The sequence below is a fragment of the Salvia splendens genome, chromosome 2 (assembly GCF_004379255.2).
Source record: "Salvia splendens isolate huo1 chromosome 2, SspV2, whole genome shotgun sequence".
Taxonomy (NCBI): domain Eukaryota; kingdom Viridiplantae; phylum Streptophyta; class Magnoliopsida; order Lamiales; family Lamiaceae; genus Salvia; species Salvia splendens.
Window position 1 is genome coordinate 34532292 of NC_056033.1, and position 22581 is coordinate 34554872.

General features: G+C 38.7%; 4 protein-coding genes across 10 annotated transcripts; 2 read left to right on the top strand and 2 right to left on the bottom strand.

The window, feature by feature from the left end:
- The first annotated feature begins 963 nt into the window (after positions 1–963).
- LOC121792364 (nudix hydrolase 26, chloroplastic-like) lies at positions 964–3345 on the top strand. The gene is made up of 6 exons (XM_042190275.1): positions 964–1217; positions 1298–1348; positions 1842–1934; positions 2133–2227; positions 2863–2977; positions 3064–3345. The coding sequence occupies exons 1-6, from the start codon at positions 1020–1022 to the stop codon at positions 3127–3129; spliced, it is 618 nt and encodes a 205-aa protein (XP_042046209.1). The 5' UTR covers positions 964–1019; the 3' UTR covers positions 3130–3345.
- LOC121792363 (inositol oxygenase 1-like) lies at positions 3292–7528 on the bottom strand. 4 transcript variants are annotated; one of them, XM_042190274.1, is made up of 11 exons: positions 7320–7528; positions 4933–5026; positions 4769–4850; positions 4493–4697; positions 4354–4413; positions 4224–4276; positions 4020–4142; positions 3877–3946; positions 3721–3799; positions 3551–3632; positions 3292–3478 (listed from the first exon to the last, which is right to left on the bottom strand). In XM_042190274.1, exons 1-11 carry the CDS (start codon positions 7474–7476, stop codon positions 3452–3454), a joined length of 1032 nt encoding a protein of 343 aa, XP_042046208.1. In that variant the 5' UTR covers positions 7477–7528; the 3' UTR covers positions 3292–3451. The 4 variants fall into 4 exon arrangements, with proteins under 4 accessions (XP_042046208.1, XP_042046207.1, XP_042046206.1 ...); XM_042190273.1 differs by having other exon boundaries at positions 4354–4416; XM_042190272.1 differs by having other exon boundaries at positions 3292–3632.
- A 6890-nt stretch (positions 7529–14418) lies between these two features.
- LOC121792366 (exosome complex component RRP42-like) lies at positions 14419–19719 on the top strand. Of its 3 annotated transcripts, XR_006048872.1 has the most exons (10): positions 14419–14575; positions 15833–15960; positions 16046–16102; positions 16212–16304; positions 16561–16639; positions 16749–16873; positions 16971–17114; positions 17195–17480; positions 17995–18082; positions 19593–19719. XR_006048872.1 is itself a non-coding variant. In XM_042190278.1 (9 exons), exons 2-8 carry the CDS (start codon positions 15835–15837, stop codon positions 17435–17437), a joined length of 867 nt encoding a protein of 288 aa, XP_042046212.1. In that variant the 5' UTR covers positions 14419–14575; positions 15833–15834; the 3' UTR covers positions 17438–17480; positions 17995–18122. The 3 variants fall into 3 exon arrangements, 2 of the variants coding, with proteins under 2 accessions (XP_042046212.1, XP_042046211.1); XM_042190278.1 differs by lacking the exon at positions 19593–19719 and having other exon boundaries at positions 17995–18122; XM_042190277.1 differs by lacking the exons at positions 17995–18082; positions 19593–19719 and having other exon boundaries at positions 17195–17595.
- On the bottom strand, positions 17743–22099 carry LOC121792365 (uricase-like). Of its 2 annotated transcripts, XR_006048871.1 has the most exons (9): positions 21767–22099; positions 21484–21576; positions 20969–21044; positions 20533–20642; positions 20041–20132; positions 19714–19887; positions 18810–18900; positions 17895–18104; positions 17743–17819 (listed from the first exon to the last, which is right to left on the bottom strand). XR_006048871.1 is itself a non-coding variant. In XM_042190276.1 (8 exons), exons 1-8 carry the CDS (start codon positions 21962–21964, stop codon positions 18021–18023), a joined length of 918 nt encoding a protein of 305 aa, XP_042046210.1. In that variant the 5' UTR covers positions 21965–22099; the 3' UTR covers positions 17864–18020. The 2 variants fall into 2 exon arrangements, 1 of the variants encoding a protein (XP_042046210.1); XM_042190276.1 differs by lacking the exon at positions 17743–17819 and having other exon boundaries at positions 17864–18104.
- Positions 22100–22581: the final 482 nt, after the last annotated feature.

A 22581-nucleotide genomic window follows, 5' to 3' on the forward strand; every position in this document is an offset into this window, starting at 1 on the left:
TCGAAATGATTTTTTATTCTTTTTTCTTTTATAAATATTTAAAATTTATCTAAATTTAAGGCAAATTAGTATATAAAAGCCCTTATAAATAAGCTAAAACACCCAAAAATATACTTTAAAACAAAATTTAGAAATCATAGCCCTTATCGTTATTTATTTTTGCGTCCGCCCCTGGTTCTCAATAGATCCACCAAGAAAGGCTTCAATTGCGTAAAATTCGTATAACTCAAATAGTCAAAACTTGGCAACAAAGGAAAGAAAGAACGACTAAATTGATTTTAGCAGCTACCGCGAAATTACTAAGGTAAATAAGTATTAGAGTAAGATCATGGAGCATTATTATTGGATTATTTGGCATTAGTTTATCGCAATGCCCTTAAACTTTACAGTTAGATAACTTGTCTACATAAATTCACGCCAGAATAATTGGATTACATGACAGCGCCTTCAACATGGGCGAATCATTCGAAAAAGTTGATTTGTCACACTTTATTATACGTATAATTATGTCTGGTTTTTATTTAGCATTAGTTGCTCCAACACAGCATAATTATTTATTGAATATGCAATTCTCGCTCAACTTTTTTCAATATAGTAGTAGTATCAATTATTTAAATTCTATTTTTTTTTACAAGAGAGGGCATAGCCCTTAAGAAAATACTACAGCCTATCTGGCTCGAACATATGAAGTTCCCAAACGATCGATCAATAACAAGTTTCTTACCCCCAATTGGTGACTCAATTATTTAAATTCTTGTAATCACAATTTTTCTCATTTTTTAGTACAAAAACCATAGTGTTTCATTGATAAAATGACATTGTTTGGGAGTCCATATTAATCAAACTTTGTTAAAAAATCAAATATATTAGTACAATTATTTAACAAGTTTATCTTAAACAATCAAAGTGTTCAAAGATATTTTATTGGGTAACGAATTCAATATGATAATGATCATCTGCTAAAATAAATTAAATAAACCATAGAATTGGAAGAACCTGAACAACTAGAGCTTCACTTGATGGCTTTATGCCGATCTTTCAACTCCCCATTTCATCGTGCTTCACCTCTCTTCCGTAACTGCCCCTCCAAACTTCCCAAATTTACACCCATATCCCTCCCATCTCTGCGTTCTTCTCTCTCGTCATCAACCATGGACACCCCACCAGAAGGTTACAGAAGAAATGTGGGGATTTGTCTTATCAATCCCTCAAAAAAAGTGGGTTATTTTTCAAATTCATGTTTGTTTATTTGGATTTTGTTTGTTTGGTTTATGTGATGATTTGTGCTTTTTGTTAGATTTTTGCTGCTTCAAGACTCGATATTCCGGATGCTTGGCAAATGCCTCAGGTTAATTCAACCGATCAATATTATTGATTTTTACCTTGTTCTAAAGATTAAATTTTGATGTACGCGCGTAGAAAGGGGTTTCTCTCCGGTGATGTGATGAAAAATGTGAATTTCAAAAATTGCACTATTAAAATTGAGTTTGTCATTGGTTGCTATTCATATTCTAGGGTTGTGAGTTACAACTGAAAGTACAGACTTTTAACTTTTGGATTTACATATTAGCATTTTCTTTTGGTGAATGTCTACTCTGATGTAGAAGTTATTGTTATTTTTTGTAATGCATAGGGATGACATTTGTATTGTAGTGAAATACATATGAGTTTGAGTGTTGATGGTGGTTGTCTTGAGGTATTCGAGTCTCACATGAAGCCTATATTTCGTGCCAATATAAAGACTGTGTTCGTATTGGGAATGTGAGGTTGAATTTAGTTGGTACTCCTATTATAATGAGTAAGTTTTTGAGGAATCTTGACATGGTATGAGTTTCTTTTAGGGTGGAATTGATGAAAATGAGGATCCTAGAAATGCTGTCATTAGGGAATTGGAAGAAGAAACTGGAGTCACTTCAGCTGATATTATTGCCGAGGTATGTGTAGAAACTTGATTTGTATTGCTGTTTTTCGGTATCTAGCTTTATATGTGAACGGGGGTATTTTAGATCTTCTTCTACGTGTATCACCTGTACTATCTAAGCTTTTGATGTAGTTGTCTTATACAGAAAAGTCTGCACTTTAATGGGCTTTTAATATCGTATTCTGTTATGTCTAAGAAGTAATCAATGCAGGCACCATTTTGGTTGACATATGATTTCCCACCAGAGGTGAGGCAAAAGCTCAAGCTGCAATGGGGTTCAGACTGGAAGGGTCAAGCACAAAAATGGTAGTTATGCTTATTTCTCATTGCTTCACAACTTTGAAATATTTGCTATAAATATGCCATTATGCCTGTAATCTCGGGTGTCTTTTTAGACATTCCTGAAAAGTGTACTACTTTGCCAGGGTTCAAGGGCCATGCATAGTCTATTTAAATGGTTCTTGTAGATCTTCGGTCCAATGGTCGGTATGCACATTAGCATCAGGGACGCATTTATGATTCTTTTACTGACATGCCCCATACTAGATTATACGTGCAGCAGCTATTGTGTAATGTTGTTCCAGATTGGTGGTAGGGACTAAGGGTGGAGATGTGGCATGAATGATCATATCTCCTCGAAAATATATACGAAGCTAGAAATGATACAAACAACTCCTGCATTTGCAATCTGTTGATATCCACTCTTATTATCTAGATTTGTACACAATTCTGCTGACAAGAGAACACTGTGATGGTATTTTTGAGCATCCTAAACAAGCTATCTGATACTAGCGGCATGCCAAAGTTTTGTGAATAGCCGGAAAACAAAATAGGAATAGCGAAAGCCAGAGCTGTTTAATATTTTTGTTTCATGATAGTACTCTAATTGTTGCATATGAATCAGAAGTACAGTTTGTCTGACATTACACTTGTAACTTGAGGTTTCTGTTGAAATTCAACGGGAAGGATGAGGAGGTCAACCTCTTGGGCAATGGAACTGAAAAACCTGAGTTTGGACAGTGGTCGTGGATGTCTCCACAGGAGATAGTCAACCATGTAAGCTCTCTTTCTCATCCAAAACTATGGTTTCAAGACCTAATCATTTCATGGCAACCTGACACCCTTGTATTTTTTATCTGCAGGCAGTGGATTTCAAGAAGCCTGTGTACGAACAAGTCATGAAAGCTTTCTCTCCGTATCTTGAGTAGATAATTGAGTTCATGTTGTTTCCGAAAGCCCAGTCTGTAAGATGCTACTGCTCCCAACAATAACATCATAGGATGACATTAGTTCTGTTGAAATTGCAATTTTTTTGGTTCTGTTGCACATTCAGTCTTAATTTTGCTCCTTTTTCATTTTAAGAAGAATAATTTGTAGCACACAAATGAAGAACTTTATTGTAAAAATCTTGGTCACTCTCACCACTTCCAATGCACAATATAATATAATTCTCCATTCCAAGAATATGAAAAGAAGCATAAGATAATCAGACATAAGCTTTCATTAACACATCTTGACAGCATCAGTTCTTCACCATTTGAGCTTTGGTGGGAAGTACTGCATTGCATCAATTACGGCATAAGAAAAAGAAGAAGAGGGAAATAATGTTAGGAATCTTTGGAGTTTCACCTTTTTAATAAGGGAGATGTAGTATGGCTTCACCTTGTCCACATCAACGCCAGACTTGCTTTTGCTGTAGAGATCATATTTGCTGCAGAAGCAGTGATTAGACTATGTAAATTATCTCAAACAAACAGCTCTAAAACTGGAAATAAATATAGAAGGTAAATCTTCTCAACTTGAAAATTTGAAGCCATTTGAGATTCTCAGCATCTTCTTCATTCATCAGATACTTGTATGCCCCTGACTTGTGCAGTGCTGAACCACAGATTAAGAGTTAAGTCCACACACACACACACACACACACACACACACACACGCACACAGGTACTTGCCATAAAAAGAATGATATCGAATGATGAAGAGTGCAGCCGGTGGCAGGTTAGTCTTGTTCTCCTTGGCCACCTGCAAAATCATTTGGAGACTAGAGTTGATTTCAAGAATCCGAGTCCAAGAAGACGAGGTTATGGAGTCGTACCAGGTACATGTAGTCGTCGTGCCCCCATGACATCAAAACATTATCCAGTCCGCAGCCCTCTGAATAAACTCCAAGCTGTGTGCTATAGGCTGGATTTTTGTAATCAGGGCTACTCTTAAAATGCTGCAAAAATTGAGATGTCATGTAAACTTTCCACTTACTTGGCATGGGGAAATTGCAGTTCTAGAGAGATGGGAGACAGACCTCATAGTGAACGATTGACGGATCAAAAGCGCAGCCAAGAGGGAATGTATCACCTGAAATCAAGCTGACGATGAACAGCAAGAAGAAGGATGAGAGAATATAGGCAAGTTTGATGAAATGATGAGCTCACCAACAACAGCCCATTGGAGCAGACCTCCAAAGCTAGGCAGAAGAAGAACCTTCCCTAGATCTACTACAGCAATACATAATTGTTACTACTTGGATATGTAATTAGTTTGTTATATATGGGAATAAATGGGGATATCAACCATGAATGAGAGCAGTCAAATGCAGCCAGTCCTGATTAGGATAATCTTTCCTAATGGCCTCTGCAGATTGGAGCAGATGCTGAATCTGAGGCTCATCCAAATCCGGATCACTCTCGTCCACCACATCATTGAGGAGCTCACAGCATTCCCAGATGCTCATTTCTACGTGATCCAGTGACCTGTACTTGGCCCTCATACGCTTCGCCTGCATCACTCTATTACCATCAGCACCAGAATGTGAAAAATACATGGTTAGTCTTGTGGGATTATCCTTACGAAGTCATATGTTTGGTTGATGTGGCTGAGGCGATAGAGTTCCTCAACCATCTCACTTCTTTTGTTCTTAGCTTCATAATCCCTACAACCAAACATCTCACTTAGAATAGTACTAGTATAGTATATGGATGGCTAATGTGTGTGTGAGAGAGAGAGAGAGAGACCTGAAAGAATGGCCGTATGAATTGGTGTGAGGCACTACTAAGCTATGATCAAGAATTAGTTCATCAGTTTCAGGAGTAGTCTTGGCATCCACACCTTTTCCATAAACAAGAATGTCAGATTCAAAAATCTATCATTGTAGAGGAGCAATATGTGTTACTTGTAAAATGCATATGCATATATGTTTTACCAAAGCTACGGTGTTGAAGGAGGCCAGTCATGTGAAGATGATAAAGGTGGAATTAAAGGGTTACACAAAACAAAAGTGCTCTCTATAAGGTTATTATGATTTCATAAGATATAGATAATGTAATGAAGCTTTTTAATGATGCATGTTAATTGTTTGGATGATACATATATTAGAATAACTATATTAGGATAACTATATTTGAGACTAGTTTAATCTATATCTATCTATACATATATAAAAAAAGAGGAGTTTTGGGAAAATTTACATGATTACTATTTTAATAAAAAATTTATCTATTGATTAAAATTGTTTTTATTAATGGATTATTATTTCAATGGTCAAAATCATTATAACTCAATTATCACTAATTTAATTTATACAAATGACATTGGACTCAAAGAGCCACTCATATGAGAATAATGCGGAAAGCTACTAATCTTAGTACTCCCTCAGTCCCAGCTACGTTAAACTTTTGGGCACGGAGATTAAGAAATTGAGTTGAAAGGTATAAGGGCATCAATAACCCCGTCCCCATTTCCGGCCCTAAGTCCCCTCCACGACATCATTCCTCTACAGTTGCGGCTCAGGCCCCAACTGCTGTAACCCTGCAGGCCGCAACTCGGGCCGAAACTAATAAATGACACTATTAACAACTTCAACATATTTAACTCGTAAACGCAATTCGTTGAACAATTGAAATCGAGAAAATACATTGTTCATTAGAAATTAACATTACATTACTAGACGAAACAAATTTAAACTACTAGAAACCCTGGCCACAACCACTACTTCTTCATTTGGGCGCGAAGGTAGGCGATCATCTCACGGTGCAACTCGAGATCGTCCTCCGACATCTTCGATGTCAACTCCGTCAGCTGGCTCATCCGCCATGTAATACTCATCTCCGACAAAGTGTCGGACATCTTATCCAGAGACGGATTGGTCGGCGGTGGCACCATAGCGGAGTTGCTCGCAGCTGCCTTCCCCTTTGCTGTCCTCTTTGCCGCCTTTGTTCCAATCGGCCGGCTTTGAATGCTAGGAGAGGAGAAGAAGAAGTCGTCGTCCGTCACGTTGAGGTCGATCGCCGGACCTCCTTCGCTCGAAGAGTAGTTTCCGGAGGCGGAAACTTTGGTTCTCTTCGCCGCCCCAGTTGCCGTCGGCTCGGCACCGCTGGTGTACTTCGGGCTCTTCTCGACGAGCTTCCAAACTTCGAAGTACTTGAAGGCCTTCTTCCCGTCAGCGAAGAACGCATCCTTCGCCTTCTCGACGAGGTCCGCCTCGCTGTGCCCGCTCGGCCACATCCGGACTACGTTGGCCCACTTTCCGTTCCACTTGCTCATATCCGCCTGGACCCGGCCCCAATGCTTGCGCAGCTTCACGTAGCTACGCTCGATCGACCCTTTAGGACGGCCAGCGTTATACTTCTCAGCAATCCGCTCCCAAAAAACCTTGCTGGTCTGCTGGTTGCCGATGATAGGATCCTCGGCGATGTCGATGTAGTTCCTCGCAAGCCACATTGTCTCTTGCGGACTGTACTTCTTCGGCCCATCCTCCTCGCCGGGACGCGGGACGCTCGCCAGGCCGGGAACGCGGCCCCGGGATCGGCCTGGGCCGTGACTCGCCTCCGTGTAACGCATGGGAAGGGCCGGGACTCGCGACTTGCAGCCCGGCCAAGCGCGTTACAGATGCTCTAAGAGAAAAGAATAAAATAGAAAAGATAAAGAGAAAGTAAAGTAGGTGATGAAATAAAATAAGAGTGATTGGAAGTTTTGTGTTTTTTCAAAAAAGGAAATGACTCAACTTAGTTGGCGAGAGAGTATAAATTTAGTTGTGGATCCGGTGAAGAAGGATAGAGCTTGATTCAGAAAATTTAGGAAAGTCGGTAGTTGGCCTGGAGATGCTGAAATACCCGCAATGAAGATTCTACTGAAAATGTTGGTATTCCAAAAGAAGGTGCACTGCACATTGAGGTTGTGGACATGCATATTTGCAACCCAGACATTATCACGAGGCAGAGAATACAAATATAGGGCCAAATGAAAATTTGTGCTATTTTTTTTTTCAAATCACGGAAGTTCGGTCTAAATTGTGCTATTATTTTTTCAGTATTTCTTCGCAAAAATTTATGGAACTTGGAAAAGCAAGAAGGAAAACACAAGAAAAAATTGTACAACAACACAAAGAAAGGAGCAAACTTACTGAAACCATATCCTGAAAAATCTTGCTCAGCATTTTGTGATCTGCATTTAAATTTAAGGAAAATCTCTCTGTTTCTTAACACCTGAAATGAAGAAGACTTGGAAAAGGAATGATGTAGATCAAGTTTGAAAGGAAAAGGGCAAAAATTGGTTGCCATTTCAACAACCTAAAATATGGCTCTTTAGTGAAGGTTTTGATGGCAAAGTGAGTTAGTATGTCCTTCATATTCCTCCCTCAACTGTTACTTGAATAGTAATCTGCAAAATTAAATGTTGTACTGATTTGGCACTAAACTTGTTATAGTTAGGTCCGTTTGGAAAGAAATCAATTAGAATCATGTAGTTAAGGAAAATTATCATGTGATTAGGAAAATAATTGGTTAAGGAAAATTACCATGTGATTAGAAAAATAATTGGAAATGGTCCTTACCATGTTTAGCTATTGTTGAACCTATTTAAAGGGGTGTAAATCAGGCTATAAAATATAAGAGTGAATGAAGAAAATCTCTTCCTTTTATCATGGCATCAGAGCAAAGGCTCAGAAAAAAATCATCATAGCCTAAAATACCAAAATCTCGGCCAAACGGCTTCAACCTACATCACAGAATGTCAGACAACGAAGAAAAACCAAACCTCGACGACTCGAGGTTAAAGATGAGTAAAAACGTTACTCTAGCAGTCAGACTCAACGGGACAAACTACCCACTTTGGAAGAAACTAATGAGAATCGCGATTGTCGGCAAACGGGCAAACCGACATATCACGGGTGTGCCAACACCACCGAAACCAGGGGAAAAAGGCTACACCGAATGGAAGGAATCAGACATGATAGTTTTTTCATGGATCCTCAACAATATCGATACGGATATTGTGGTGGATTTTGCTCACCACCACACTGCACCGGCCCTTTGGGAGAGCCTATCTGTCACCTTCGAGAGCGTCTCGGATCCGTACCTACTATACGACCTAGAAGAAAAAGCGGGAAAAATGATTCAGGGAGAACAGGGGCTCGAGACTTACTGGCGCCATCTACATGGGCTCTGGATCGAGATTGATCGATGCCAAAAATGTCCAATCGATTGTTGTGATAAGGGCGTCGGCCAGTTCAGAAAGTATGGAGGAACGAAGCGTTTGTTCAAGTTCCTAACGGGACTGAACGAACGGTATGATGGGATTCGACGGGACATTCTAAAAGAATGCCCACTGCCCTCAGTCGAGGCCGCATGCGGATGGGTAGAACGAGAAGCTACCTGACTCAAGATCAACGCGCCGGCAGCAAACTCGGATCTCCCAACCGGTGCAACCAACAATGGCTCATCATCTGGCGGAATAGGGTTGGGATTCGCAGCCCGAACTCAAACACCACAACACCAAACCCAACCACCGCGCGCCGCCGCGCCACCACCAAACCGCCGAGGAGGGTTCAACCCTGACAAATACAAAATGTGGTGCACCCATCGTCAACGACCGAGACACACCAAGGAAAATTGTTTTCTCCTCGTCGGGTTCCCAGAATGGTGGGATGAAAGCACGACTCGCAATCGGAGTCGGAGAAGGAGGTGGATTGTTCCAAAAAATGGCGGGCAACCGAGAAGCTGCCAACGCCCGAGGGAGAACAGGCGAGACCACCCAACAGCAGGGCGGCGGCGACGGCAGGCGAGGCGAACTGGACCAGCGAATCGGAGAGGCCGCATTTGCCGAACGGAGGGGGAATTCTGTCGGAGGTAACGGTGGATTAAGGAGTGACAACACTAATCCCCAATTTAATAAATCAATTTTATTGCATGCCCCCTCAAGTTTGGAAATGTTAAAAAAGGGACCCCATTCTATGAATATTTTTAAGTCCAGTCCCTGTAGTATAAATCCTGTGCAAAAAGGTCCCCAGACTTAAAAAATTCGAAAAATTACCCCTATATTGCCTAAAAATTCCTTTTTAAGCCCAAATCGTTTTGCACCGTTGGAAAAAATCCCTATAGCATGTATGGCCCAAAGTAAAACTGATCCTAAGGAGAATGGATGGATATTTGATTATGGAGCCACAGATACAATGTCTTATGATAAAAATGATTTTTCTGCATTTACTGATGCTACAAAGAGTTCGATACAAACTGCTGATGGGGAATTGACTGCCGTTAGTGGGAGTGGAACCATTGAAATTTCTCCCACCTTAAAACTCTCCAACTATCTTTATGTGCCCAAACTGTCTCATTAACTCATGTCCATTATCCATGTTACAAAAGAGCTAAACTGTACTCTATTGATGCACCCAAATTTTTGTGTATTACAGGATATCAGGACGAGGAGGATAATTGGGCATGGCACTGAGCGTCAAGACCTCTACTATGTGGATGAGATTACTCAACAAGGTGGCACCGCGATGCTTGCTCACGGATCTGCTGAAAGAGAAGCTTGGTTGTGGCACCGTAGAGCATCCATCTTTGGGTTATTTCAAAATTATGTTTCCTAAGTTTTCTACGTTTAAGAATATTACGTGTGAGTCATGTGTTTTGGCCAAAAGCTATAGACAATCCTTTAAATCTAGTGATACTCGAGTTAAGGATATTTTTTCCTTAGTACATGCTGATGTGTGGGGCCCAGCGCCCATTTCTAGTGATCATGGTTTAAAGTATTTTTTAATTTTTGTGGATGATTGCACTATATTAACATGAGTATATTTTTTGAAAAATAAATCTGAGGTTTTCGAAAAATTTACCACTTTTTTTACTATGATTCAGACTCAACTTCAAACCTCTATTAAAATTCTTAGGTCTGACAATGGTAGGGAATTTGTTAATAAGGAAATGACATCGTTTTTTAGGAGCAAGAGACTTGTTCATCAAACGACTTGTCCCTATACTCCCGAACAAAATGGAGTAGTAGAACGGAAAAATGGACTGATTTTGGAAATGACTCGAGCTTTGTTTTTTGACTCAAATGTCCCAAAATTTCTTTGGCCTGAAGCTGTAGCCACTGCAGTTTATTTAATAAATCGTGTACCTACAAAGATTTTAGGTATGAAGACTCCTCTGCAAATTCTTTCAGCCTCAACAAATATTCCTGAACCCTGACTATTCCTCTCAAAATCTTTGGTTGTTCTGTTTATGTCCATGGTCCCAAGCATGAAAGAAGTAAATTCTCTGCATGTGCCATTAAATGTGTTTTTATGAGTTATGGATTGAATCAAAAAGGATATAGGTGTTATGATCCAACTTCTAGGAAGATTATTACAACCATGAACTGTAACTTCTTAGAAAGTGAGTATTTCTATCACACCCAAATTCGGGGTCAGGGGGAGAGTGTTCCAAGACAGAGGGAGAGTGTTCGACCCCTTCATTGGGATGTGCCACAATTAGGCAACTCTGATGTGGAGCCAACAGAGCAAGCTAGTGTCATCGCCGAGCAGATTACGTCCACTGTGGAGCCTCCTCAGTTGCCATTGCCTGGACCAGATCCTCCCCCAGTGATATCTGAGGTAATTCCCGAAACTAGCTCAAGGCTCTAACCAACCTGATGCAGAGGAAGGAGAAAATGCAGCAATTGATGGTGATACTGGGCGGTATATCTTACCTCCTAGAAGCACTCGTGGGGTGCCTCCTAAACGATACAGTCCAGAAAGAACCAACTCAAGGAGTCGGTACCCTATGGCAAATCTGGCTAAAGCAAACTTGAGTGAAATGGCCAGGGCATTTGAAGCTGCTCTTTATGAGGAAGAAGAGCTCCCTAGAACGGCATAAGAAGCTATGAATGTTGCCCACTGGAGGAAGGCAATGTTGGTGGAGATGAGGGCCCTGATAAAAAACAAGACTTGGGAAGTATGTTTGAAACCAGATGGGGTCAAGACTGTAGGATGCAGATGGGTCTTTACTATTAAGAGAAGACCAGATGGATCGATCGAAAGGTATAAGGCAAGATTGGTAGCTAAGGGATATACTCAGACACATGGAGTCGACTATGCTGAAACTTTCTCCCCAGTGGCAAGGATGAGTACTATTCGAGTACTATTCTCTATAGCGGCGAACAGGGAATGGCCACTACACCAATTTGATGTGACAAATGCCTTTTTACATGGGGAGCTATCCAAATCAATCTACATGGAGGCACCACCTGGTTTCTCTGGCGAGTTTGAAGGAGGAAAGATTTGCAAACTTAAGAAGACACTGTATGGGCTGAAACAATCCCCTAGGGCATGGTTTGGGAGGTTCACTAAGGTAATGAAGAAGTATGGATACAAGCAAAGCAACTCCGACCATACTCTGTTCCTAAAAGGATAGAAGAAAAAATTACGCGTATGATCATTTATGTAGATGATATGATCCTCACAGGTGATGATGATGATGAGATCAAGCAGTTGAAGAAGAATCTCTTTGCAAAATTCCAAATGAAGGACCTTGGCTTACTTAAATACTTCCTGGGAATTGAAATACTAAGGTCGAAGAAGGGAATCTTTATCAGCCAGCGGAAATATGTACTTGATCTGCTGGCAGAAACTGGGATGCTAGACTGCAAACCAGCGGATACTCCTATGGCACAGAATCACGGTTTGCAGATAATTGAAGAAGCAAAGTCTACTCATCGCACAAGGTATCAGCGTCTAGTTGGGAAAATTAATCTACTTGTCTCACACCAGACCCGACATTGCATATGCTGTTGGAGTGGTCAGTCAGTTCATGCACGCACCCCAAACAGCTCACTGGGAGGCGGCTCTTAGGATTGTAGGATACCTAAAGGGGACGCCAAGACATGGAGTGATGTTCGAAAATCATGGACACTTGGAGATCCATGGTTTCACAGATGCAGACTGGGCAGGAAACCCAAATGACAGAAAGTCGACCGCAGGGTACTTCACCTTTGTTGGAGGGAATCTTGTTACGTGGCGGAGCAAGAAGCAAAAGGTGGTTGCCTTGTCTAGTGCAGAAGCTGAGTTTCGAGGAATCAAGAGTGGTCTGGCTGAGATTTTATGGCTGAAGAAGCTAATGACAGAGCTAAGCCTAAAGTCACAAAAGTCGTGTAAGTTGTTCTGTGATAACAAATCGGCAATCAGTATATCTGAAAACCCTGTTCAGCACGATCGGACAAAGCATGTCGAGGTGGATAGACACTTCATCAAAGACAACATAGAAGCCAAGATAGTAGAGCTCCCGTTTGTGAGATCTGAAGACCAACTGACCGATATTCTAACTAAGGCTGTGGATTTAAGAAGCTTCCGCGAAGTATTGGGCAAATTAAGAATGGGTGATCCCATTACTTAACTTGAGGGGGAATATTGGAAAGAAATCAATTAGAATCACGTAGTTAAGGAAAATTACCATGTGATTAGGAAAATTACCATGTGATTAGGAAAATAATTGGAAAGGATACTTACCATGTTTAGCTATTGTTGAACCTATTTAAAGGGGTGTAAATCAGGCTGTAAAATATAAGAGTGAATGAAGAAAATCTCTTCCTTTTATCATCAAGGTCATCATAGAAAAAGGATGCTTCAACTACTAACCACGGTCCAAATTTTCTTTATGTCTAGTGAGATCAGACTAAGGTGAGTGAAGAGTTTTAACTGAATTCCACAAGTATTACAATGTTTGAATATTAATCTGCAAAATTAAATGTTGTATGGCTATTTTCATAGTATTGGTGTTAAATAGTAAGTGATGGTCCCAATCATTTATATTTGTCTGGGAAAAAATCTTTCCACTTTTGACGAGCGAATCAGATGCAGATGACTGTAATATTTTTTTCCAGCCACAGAAGTTGAAAACTTGAAATCTTGCTTTTGGACAACCTATTTTTTGCATGGCTTTAATGGGAACTATGTAACAACTGTACCTCAACATTTCAAAATCATTATTTAGTAGCTTCAAGAAACATTCAAAAATTCAATCTTGATCACCAATCTTGTATACTAGTTTCATTTTGAATGACTACAACATGAGTATTAATCTTCTGATTATTCAGCACATAAATAAGAGTCCAATATACAGATCTATTGACAAAGTTGTATCCACCAACATTGCTAGAGTTATCTAGAGCAATTAATTAGGAATGCATTAACTTACGTAGATGAGAGATTTTTAAATTATTACTCTTTTTGTCTAATAAGAATATGCACTTTTAGTTGGACACTGATTTTAATGCACAGTTGATAAAGTAAAAGAGAGATAGAAAGAAAAAGTAATTAAAGTATCGTTAATGGAGATTGAGTCTCGCTTCATACAGAGAAATGAGGTTTCAAAATTAGAAAGTGCACTCTTGTGGAACGAACTATAAAGGAAAAGAGTACATACTCTTATGAGACGGCGGAGTATAATATTAGATTTGGCTAGAAGCATGTAGCTTGAATTCTCTAGCACAGCATTGACATTGTCAGTCACTTACTAGACTTAGATTTCCGATAAATAATTACTCTGCATTAGGTTTATCTGTAGCAATGCAAAAAAGTGAAGCTTAGTGAGCGAGACATGTCCTCTTCTAGCTAGAGGTGTGTCTTCGGATGTCTTGTGAGATGTAGAGACGAATTCAAAAATAGAAATCGGTGGGGTCGAACATAGTAAAGCTATCGCTATCATATAGTGACTCTAATGTCTCCTCTTCATTGTCACCTTCATCGTTGGTGTCCTCATCATCCATACCAAAGTAATTAAACGTAACTATGCTTCGTGAATGTCATCATTGTTGTAAACTCTCATTTTACTTTGCAACATCGAAATAATATATGGTAGCTTGCTTTGAATGAGTAACCAGTACTCTTATTTTATTTTACAAAATATTATAATTGAGGTACAACCATAAATTCAGTAAATAAAAATATTATGAAAAAGAAGTTACAAAAAAAATAAATTTATGAATGTTAAATTAAATTAAAATAACAGTTTCGTATATCTAATTAATTTTTAATGAAATTGTTAATAGTTCATATTGGTAATTATATTTTATGTTTAGTACTAGTATAAACTAAGATTTCAAATGACTAGTTTGACAATCGTTATAGTTTGATCATAGATGAAATTGAATTGATATTAAAAATTTAAACCTATACCATTGATAGGTAATTTATGAATTAGAATTAGAACGGTGATTATTTTATAGGAGTAATTTATAGTACTAATTCACTTCTACAAAATCAAACACAGCACAATCAAATAAGCCCTACTAGTCGGTAGCCGTCGCAAGCGCTTTAATACCGGTATCGCCGCCGCCACCATTCAGTCCACTCTCAGGCGTCCGTCTCAACTCACCGTTTGCGTCCGTGTCATCAGAATTTAGGTACCTCCGCTCCTTCTGGCTATTTTTAGCTATGGCTTCGGGTCTTACCTTGTTCTTCTAAATGGTTTATTGAAGATTTGTTAGCTGCGAAATTTGGTAGTTTCAAACAAGCATACGCAACTCACGGCTTATTCTATCAGTTTTGTTACGTTTTTTTTCAATTTATTCTCTATTTCTTCGCATATTGGAATTTGGTTTGAAGACATTGCGAATTTATTATTGGTACTTTTATCTATCTCTATATGTAAGATTAACATTGATTTGATGTGAATCATAAGAAATAGTAGTAGGTTTTTTTAGTCGATTTTGTTATGTGAATCTGTTTTGTTCGACCTTTTCCCGAAAACTGCAATTCTAGTGCTACTTATCCTAGAGTCCCAACCAACTACTTCGGGTGAATTACTACATGAATGACCTCTGTTAAGTTGTTTATTATTTTCCTTTGACAAATGCCCAAATCACCCAGCTGAGGTGGAGCAGAAACAACATACTAAGAAGAAGCTATTTTTTTGACAGAGGTACCCTTCGATAGAAATCTGTAAGATGACCTAATAATTATAGGATAAGATCACATTTTTAATTTGAGTAATTGTTTAAGTACGGGAATCATTCTGAAAGTCTTGCCACATATACATTCTAAAAAGATATTCTCACCAGTATTTGGTTATAAACAAGTTAAATGTGAGTTTCTTCCGAACAAGATCACAACAGCGTGCTAGATTTCGGTGCTTTGCTTGGCTGAGTACATAGACTTTAGACTTGAATTTCTTCTCTCCCTGAAGGCTGGCAGCTTTGACTTGCTTAACAGCTGCCTTTTGAGCTTTCCTTGAAAGCAAAGACAAATCCATCTTCTAATAAGTTGTTTCTTTTAGCATACTGTTCTTATTCCTATGCAAAGAAGAAATAAGATTTTCAAACTCCATGATTTATGACTGTATATTCCATTGATTCCCTCAAGTTTCAATAGTTGTTCATGTTTTAACTGTCTGTAGTCCTGCATGCTTCTTTTTGGTCATTTTTGGGATATTTAAAGAGCTCTTCCAGTACTCATATTCTCTGATATTGCTTTTTGGCTTTTTCCATCTCTCCAATGCTAAAGTGGGATGCTTTGCTTCCACCAAACAAGAAGTTGAACTGAAAAATTGGGAATCATCCTGCAAAAACATACTAGAATAACAAGATGATGCTTCTTTGCATGAGTTTTAATGGTTTGACATATGGATTTGACCTTTCAGCTTTTCATGTATGTTCTTGCAGCTATGGTGGGGCTCTCGCTAGGGGAGCAAACATTTATAAAAGGTGGGATTGATCAGGATTTACGTACTGATGGTAGGAAACGACTAACGTACCGACCCATTTTTGTTGAAACTGGTATCATTCCTCAGGTACAGTTTAGTTGACCTTTTGAGGCGTTCTTCAATACATTTGGTAGATTACATCTTTACTTATGTATTCTTTGATGTTAAAAAGGCAAGTGGCTCAGCAAGAGTGAAGCTGGGGGCAACAGATGTTATTGCCAGTGTAAAGGTATTTGGCTTGTTATGTTTTTTTTGGTGTCTTGGAACTCTTGCTTTATGCCATTTTATCTCTGGATATTCTGACACTTGAATTTTTTCCATTCTATATTTTATTACAGGCTGAGCTTGGAAGGCCAAATCCATCGTATCCCGACAAGGGAAAAGTTTCCATACATGTTGACTGCAGTCCGACTGCTGAACCATCTTTTGAGGTTTATGAAATCTCATTTCTTTCTAATGTGTGAATTGGTTTGTGTGCTGGTTTGTTATTGGAATCTCAAATACTTACGTAACCAAGAATATTTTGGGAAGATGGCTATATGCGCCTTGTCATTGGGTGATTGATATATCATATTAATATTTGGAAAACTACGGAATACACAATTGGTTTCCGATATCCACTTTGTGGATAGTACACCTATATCAGTATTATGGACGGTGACAATTTCTGTTAATCCTTAATAACAGGGCAGAGGGGGTGAAGAATTATCCACAGAGCTCTGTTCAGCACTTGAAAGGTGTTTGTTGGGTGGTAAAAGTGGTGCAGGTACGACTTACAAGCACATGATGATTAGGTCACATGATGATTAGGTCTGCAATTCATGTTCGCTAGATAAATAGTTATTACAATATATGGTCTCCTGAATTTGCTCCAGGTGCTGGAATTGATCTGTCATCTCTGTGCATTGTTCGGGGGAAGGTCTGTTGGGATCTCTACATTGATGGTCTTGTTGTTAGTTCAGATGGCAATGTGCTGGATGCTTTGGGCGCTGCCGTTAAGGTGTATAATTTTTCTCTTTTAGCTTTGGAGTAATCATATTGCATTTCATCAATGTGGTTTATCGACAGGAATGAACAACTTTATTAACTTTCCATAGGCTGCTCTAAGCAATACAGCTATTCCAAAAGTTCAAGTTTCTGCCAACGCCCCCTCTGATGAGCAGCCGGAGGTTGATGTGAGCGATGAGGAGTTTCTACAATTTGACACGTCGGGGGTCCCTGTTATAGTCACTTTAACAAAGGCAAACTTTCATATTTACTCTATTTCCGTCTTTTTTTTAGTGTTGGGGTTTGGATTCTGAGATGCTCTTGACTTTTGCAGGTTGGGCGACATTATATTGCAGATGCAACCACGGAAGAGGAATCCCAGATGAGTTCAGCTGTGTCGGTCTCAATCAACAGGCAAGGCCGGATTTGTGGTCTGACAAAAAGAGGGGGCGCCGGCCTTCATCCAACTGTTATACTCGATATGATATCGGCTGCTAAACATGTAAGTGAGCAGTTGATGAACAAATTGGATTCAGAAATAGCTGCGGCTGAGGCTTGCGATGAGATGGAATCTTAATCTCACTATGTCGGTTGTTGTTTCTTGTTTCTATACTGACATGGTAAGTCCCAAGTCTAATTTATGTCAACTATAGACTAAATCTAATGTAATCTCTCTAGTTAATGGATGATTTGGCATTTTAGGGTTGCAATTGAATTTTGGGCACAGTTTGACAAGACTCAATCCATTAATTATGATCTGTATTCGAATTCCGAATTGAATGCAAGTATAACAACCGTCTAGCTACAATTGTTTAGGAAACTATATTTCACAAGTTTGGCTATGAAGCATAAAATAAATAAAATAAAAACATTTGTTCAGAATTTTCAGAAGTGTAACCACATATGTTTAGGAAACTAACATTCAATGACGGATCGAATGTTCAGAATTTCAACTTTTTCTGGAAAAAAAAAGTATAACAAAATAAATATACATTCACAGACATTAAAATCAAGCAATAAGAAAATAAATATACCTTCACAAAAATGTACAGATTGGATTTGATGGTAAACACTGATCAGTCATTCAACAAATGCCAGCTTTAACAGACAGGATACGATTTCTTATTATTTCAGACATGAAGCATTTCTGTGAGTTTCGTTCACATCTTTGAGTGAAGGCGGCTCAGGCTAGCTTGGATCGATCCATGTGGTTCATCCATAGGTAAAAACACATCATCCTCAAACTACAAATATCAGAAAATGATGCAGCATTAGATATTACTCCACCTTTTAGCTTTGCATAATATTGAAAAAATGGTGATGGAAAAACAAAGAGATTCTAGAACTTCAAAGACATACTGATTACTCATATAACACATAAATACATGAATTTGTGAGTTAGTATCAGTGAACCGTAGGTGCTAGTGACATATTTTTGTGGGCAATTTCAGAAGAGATTGGTGTAGCAGGGGAGCTGCTGAGCTAGCAACCTAATAATGTCAGTAATTCAGTGTAGGTTGGTGATCTTCACTTCCGCAAAAGGTTCACATGAAGTTCTTTTTCAAAACAATTGTGAGTCTTTGTGCATATAACTTCAATACAAAGCAGAAAGAATCCATCAGAGATATCCAATGAAACTATTGAAGCTCTGAGCATTCAATCTATAAGTAGGATCATTAGAAAATGGTTTTTTCTCATGGGAAGCAACAAACTGAGTCTTACGATAATAGCATCGTAAAGTCTCATAGTCGACTTTGGCATCTTTATTGATAGATGACCTGAATTTAGTAACCAACACAACTAAATAGAGCCTGGACTAAACAGTGAAAAGAAAGAATATTGAACTTCCGTATGATTAAGGCTTTAATGTGCTGAACCATCCAGGAAACTCATTAATGACCTCAATCATTCTTTCTGCTGTTGTGTTTATTGTAAGATAGGAATCATACCTTGACTATAGGATTATCTTTGCTTGATAAGTTGACAGGCAAAAAGTGAATATTTGGCATCTTCAACTGAATAGCTGAAACATCGGGAACCCTGAAATGAAACAAGCACAGGGTCACTAAGAGGGTGTGTTTGGCGTTAAGAAGTACTAGTATATACTCTCTTCGTCCCACAAGAATATGCACTCTTTCCTTTTTAGTCCGTCCCACAAGAATATGCACTTTCTAGTTTTGGAAAGTCTTTTCTATCTAATGAGGTGGGACCCATTCTCCACTAACAATACTTTAATTACTTTTTCTCTCTACATCTCTCTTACTTTACCAATTTTACATTAAAACCCGTGTCGTCCCCAAAGCGCATATTCTTTGGGGACGGAGGGAGTATAATCCTATATCTTATGAGATGTTTTTTTGAACTAATAAGATGTGTGAAATTAATAAGACTGCTAGATTTACTTAGAACATAAGTTGTAGTGTAAGGATATTGATATTGTAAGATTACAATGCTGGCAAGCTGCCATACAATAACTAAAGTATTTGGGCAATCCTAAGATGGATTTTTTTTCTCCAAATTAGCTTTGCTATCTTTAGTCTTTACTATTTCAAAGGAGCTTTCTATAATTTTATTTTGGAAGCAATAAGATGCTTTTGGTTCTTTTTAATCCAAATAGTTAACACACTCTCTGAAGGAGCTCAAATACTCTAAAACATATTATGAGTTGTTTTAAAGCGCACACAAGCTTAGCCTTTCTAAGTTCAAACTGTGAAGAACATGTCTGCCGACAGGCCAAATGATCGAGTACAGGCAATGCCTCAAGGAAATTCAAGAAGCGGGACTCTCCATTACAATGCAGGGATGGTGGCATCATTATGAGTGTGTTGGTCAGTATACAAGAAAATTGGTAACCTGGCAATCACAGCATTTGCCATGTCGTAGAGAGTACTTTGAACAGATGGACTGTATACTCCTCCTTTAGAAGGCCCAAAGAATGTTTCAATTAAAATCTTTTTCACATCCATGTATTTCTCCATGAAATATAACTGTTTTGCAGGGATACTTGGAAGGGTCTCACAAGAGTACCTATAGAAGAAAATTGAACAACTGTGAAGAAGGAAAACATCTGTAACTTCAAGTGGCAGAAATCTGATAACTATATACAGGAATATCTTATGATCTAACTGGATAATAGATTCCTCAATATAGTCCCTATGAAATCAAGATAGGAAAATTTACTTCCAAGATGCGGTAACTTCTGTTGCGAACATCCGTTCTCGAGTTTCAGGCAAAATTGTATACTTGTCCCTAACAAAGCCTTCAAAACCTGACTGTCAAATTATGGATATAGTATGAGATATAGATGAGGAAACAGTTACAGATGGAATCAAGTTACATAGGTCAAGGTTCTGTATTGAAAAATTAGAATATCACATTTTAAGTTACAAGTTATTCTTCACCCGCAGAGCACACTACTTCTATCTTTTCATCATCTATGTGATTTACTCGATGATTAATACAATCAAATGCAAAATCTCAGAATATCTTTAGTTAAAATCAGTGATATATGAGCACATGTTAATAAGTGACCAATTAGAATATGTAGATAAGGTTGGTCGGTGGATGATTTCATGGTATTTCTCCAGCATCTGAAAAGACGTAACATTAAACCAGGCAAAGCAGGCTGCAGGCCTGAGTCAACATACAAGTTTTCGAGATAGCATTACTCACTTGGGTGGTCTTTAGCACAGCCAATCCTTCAATACCAGAAATAACTTGTAGCCCACCGGATTTCTTTACCACGACTTCAGTTGTGTGCTTCTCAGATCCAAGCTTGAAACCTTGAGATGATCAATTAAACTTAAATTGATAAAATCATAAAATTATATTTACCCTCCCAAATGTTACACAAACACCATGTAAGAAATATCCTCTCACGCCCATAAAGCCAAAAGAGTGAATCTTGAAAGATTATTAGATTATATCATTTCAGAGCGTTGGTGCTCAGGCTGATTGATCAGGATATCAATCCATGGTCAGGACTAACATTTGATCAACATTTATAGATCCAGGACTCTTGATCACTTTAAGAAGGTTAAGCAGTTATACTTACATCACATATTTGGAAGGAAGCTGTATGTAGAAAAAACCTATCAGGTAGACTTACCATGATCATGTGGCTGGCCATCAATGTTGATACGTTCCCAGGGCTTCTCAATTATGTTGATAATTGCAGCAGAGACCTACCAAAAGATACTCATCTTCCCAATGATAAGTCACACAGTTCTTCAAATCTTAAGCCATATAACTAAAACTAGTTTAGCATGCTATCATCCAGAAACAAGGCAAGGCAAATACACAAGGGCTAGGTTACTCGAAAGGAAGTAAACCGTAATGGAGGTTTTCAACATCAAAACAAGCCATATCAAATTCGAGAAGTCTTGACTTTAATGTTCATCTCTCTCTCATATATTTATATGGTGGGGATTATCGATACTCAACTGGTTACTAGACATCAACCAAATAAAAAAATAATGTGCCCCAGATGTTTTCAGCGTTTCATCATCGAGAGTCATTCATAGGACGCCAATGAGTCATTTCATTTAAATTATCCCTCGATTCTATTCGAATTGAAGGGATCACAAACTCTGACAGACTCATTTGCACTAACTTAACTATTACCTGGGGATAGAAAGACGTAAAGTGGTTGCCAAGTAGTATGGCAAAGTCCTCCACCGAAAGCTGCTGGCGACATTCCTTAGCTTTCACATATACCTGCACCGCAGCCAATTCAGTACCAAATCTCCATAATCAAATTCAGGGGCAAGCGCAAGTGAACGTGACAATGGATCAAGTTATGAAACTCAAATCTATCTATTTTCCAGCCAAATGTAGTACAATCAATCAATTGATCATCCACATAATTCGCTTAAATCCTACGCAAACCAATAGATCTTGTGGTTACCGTGTTTTTCATGGTATCGGTGGCGACGATGTCGGAATTATCGGCGCGAGTATAGGCGGGAAGACAGTCCGAGAGGAGACTGATGCTGACGTTCCATTCGACGAAATGGTGGCGGCCGCTCGGTTCTCTCCAAACCCGGCCGACTCTAACCCTGGATTTGCCGTGGCGCTGCTCGAATTTCACTCCGTTTGCTGCCATTGTTGGTGCTGCAATTAGTCCGATCACGATTCAGTAGATTAGATTCCGTGCAACTTGCGCCGGCGGCTTTTCTTAATAGTCCATGCTGCGTCACGCTCACGCTCACGCCCACTCTACATTGTCACGTCACTTTGATTCTTACATATTTTGATATTTAAATATTACTAGTACGCAAATATAGGTTAAATAGGTTTTCATATGATTTGGACATGGTAAAAATATTGATCGACAGTAATAACCCTTATTTAACTGATATTGTCTATTCAAAATTCCAGGAGAGTCTTTGTGGCCGGGGATATAATTGGAATTGTCATGTGAGAGTAAATATTAGTATTAACTCTATATATAGGTCCAAATAGTAGAAATCACACCCATACACATAAACTTATGTTTATATTGACATTGAGAATTAAATTACAAATTGGTGAAATTATGTTTCATATTTTCTCATAATTTAATAATTAGGAATTAAATTATTTTCTGAGTCAAATGAGCAATTGCACGGACTAACCAATAGGTTATCACTATGACTAGTCAAAAACACCTCCTGTCATATCACTAGGACTTCCCATAATCTGCCACATCATCAGGACTTCTCACAGTCCAGTAATAGGCTA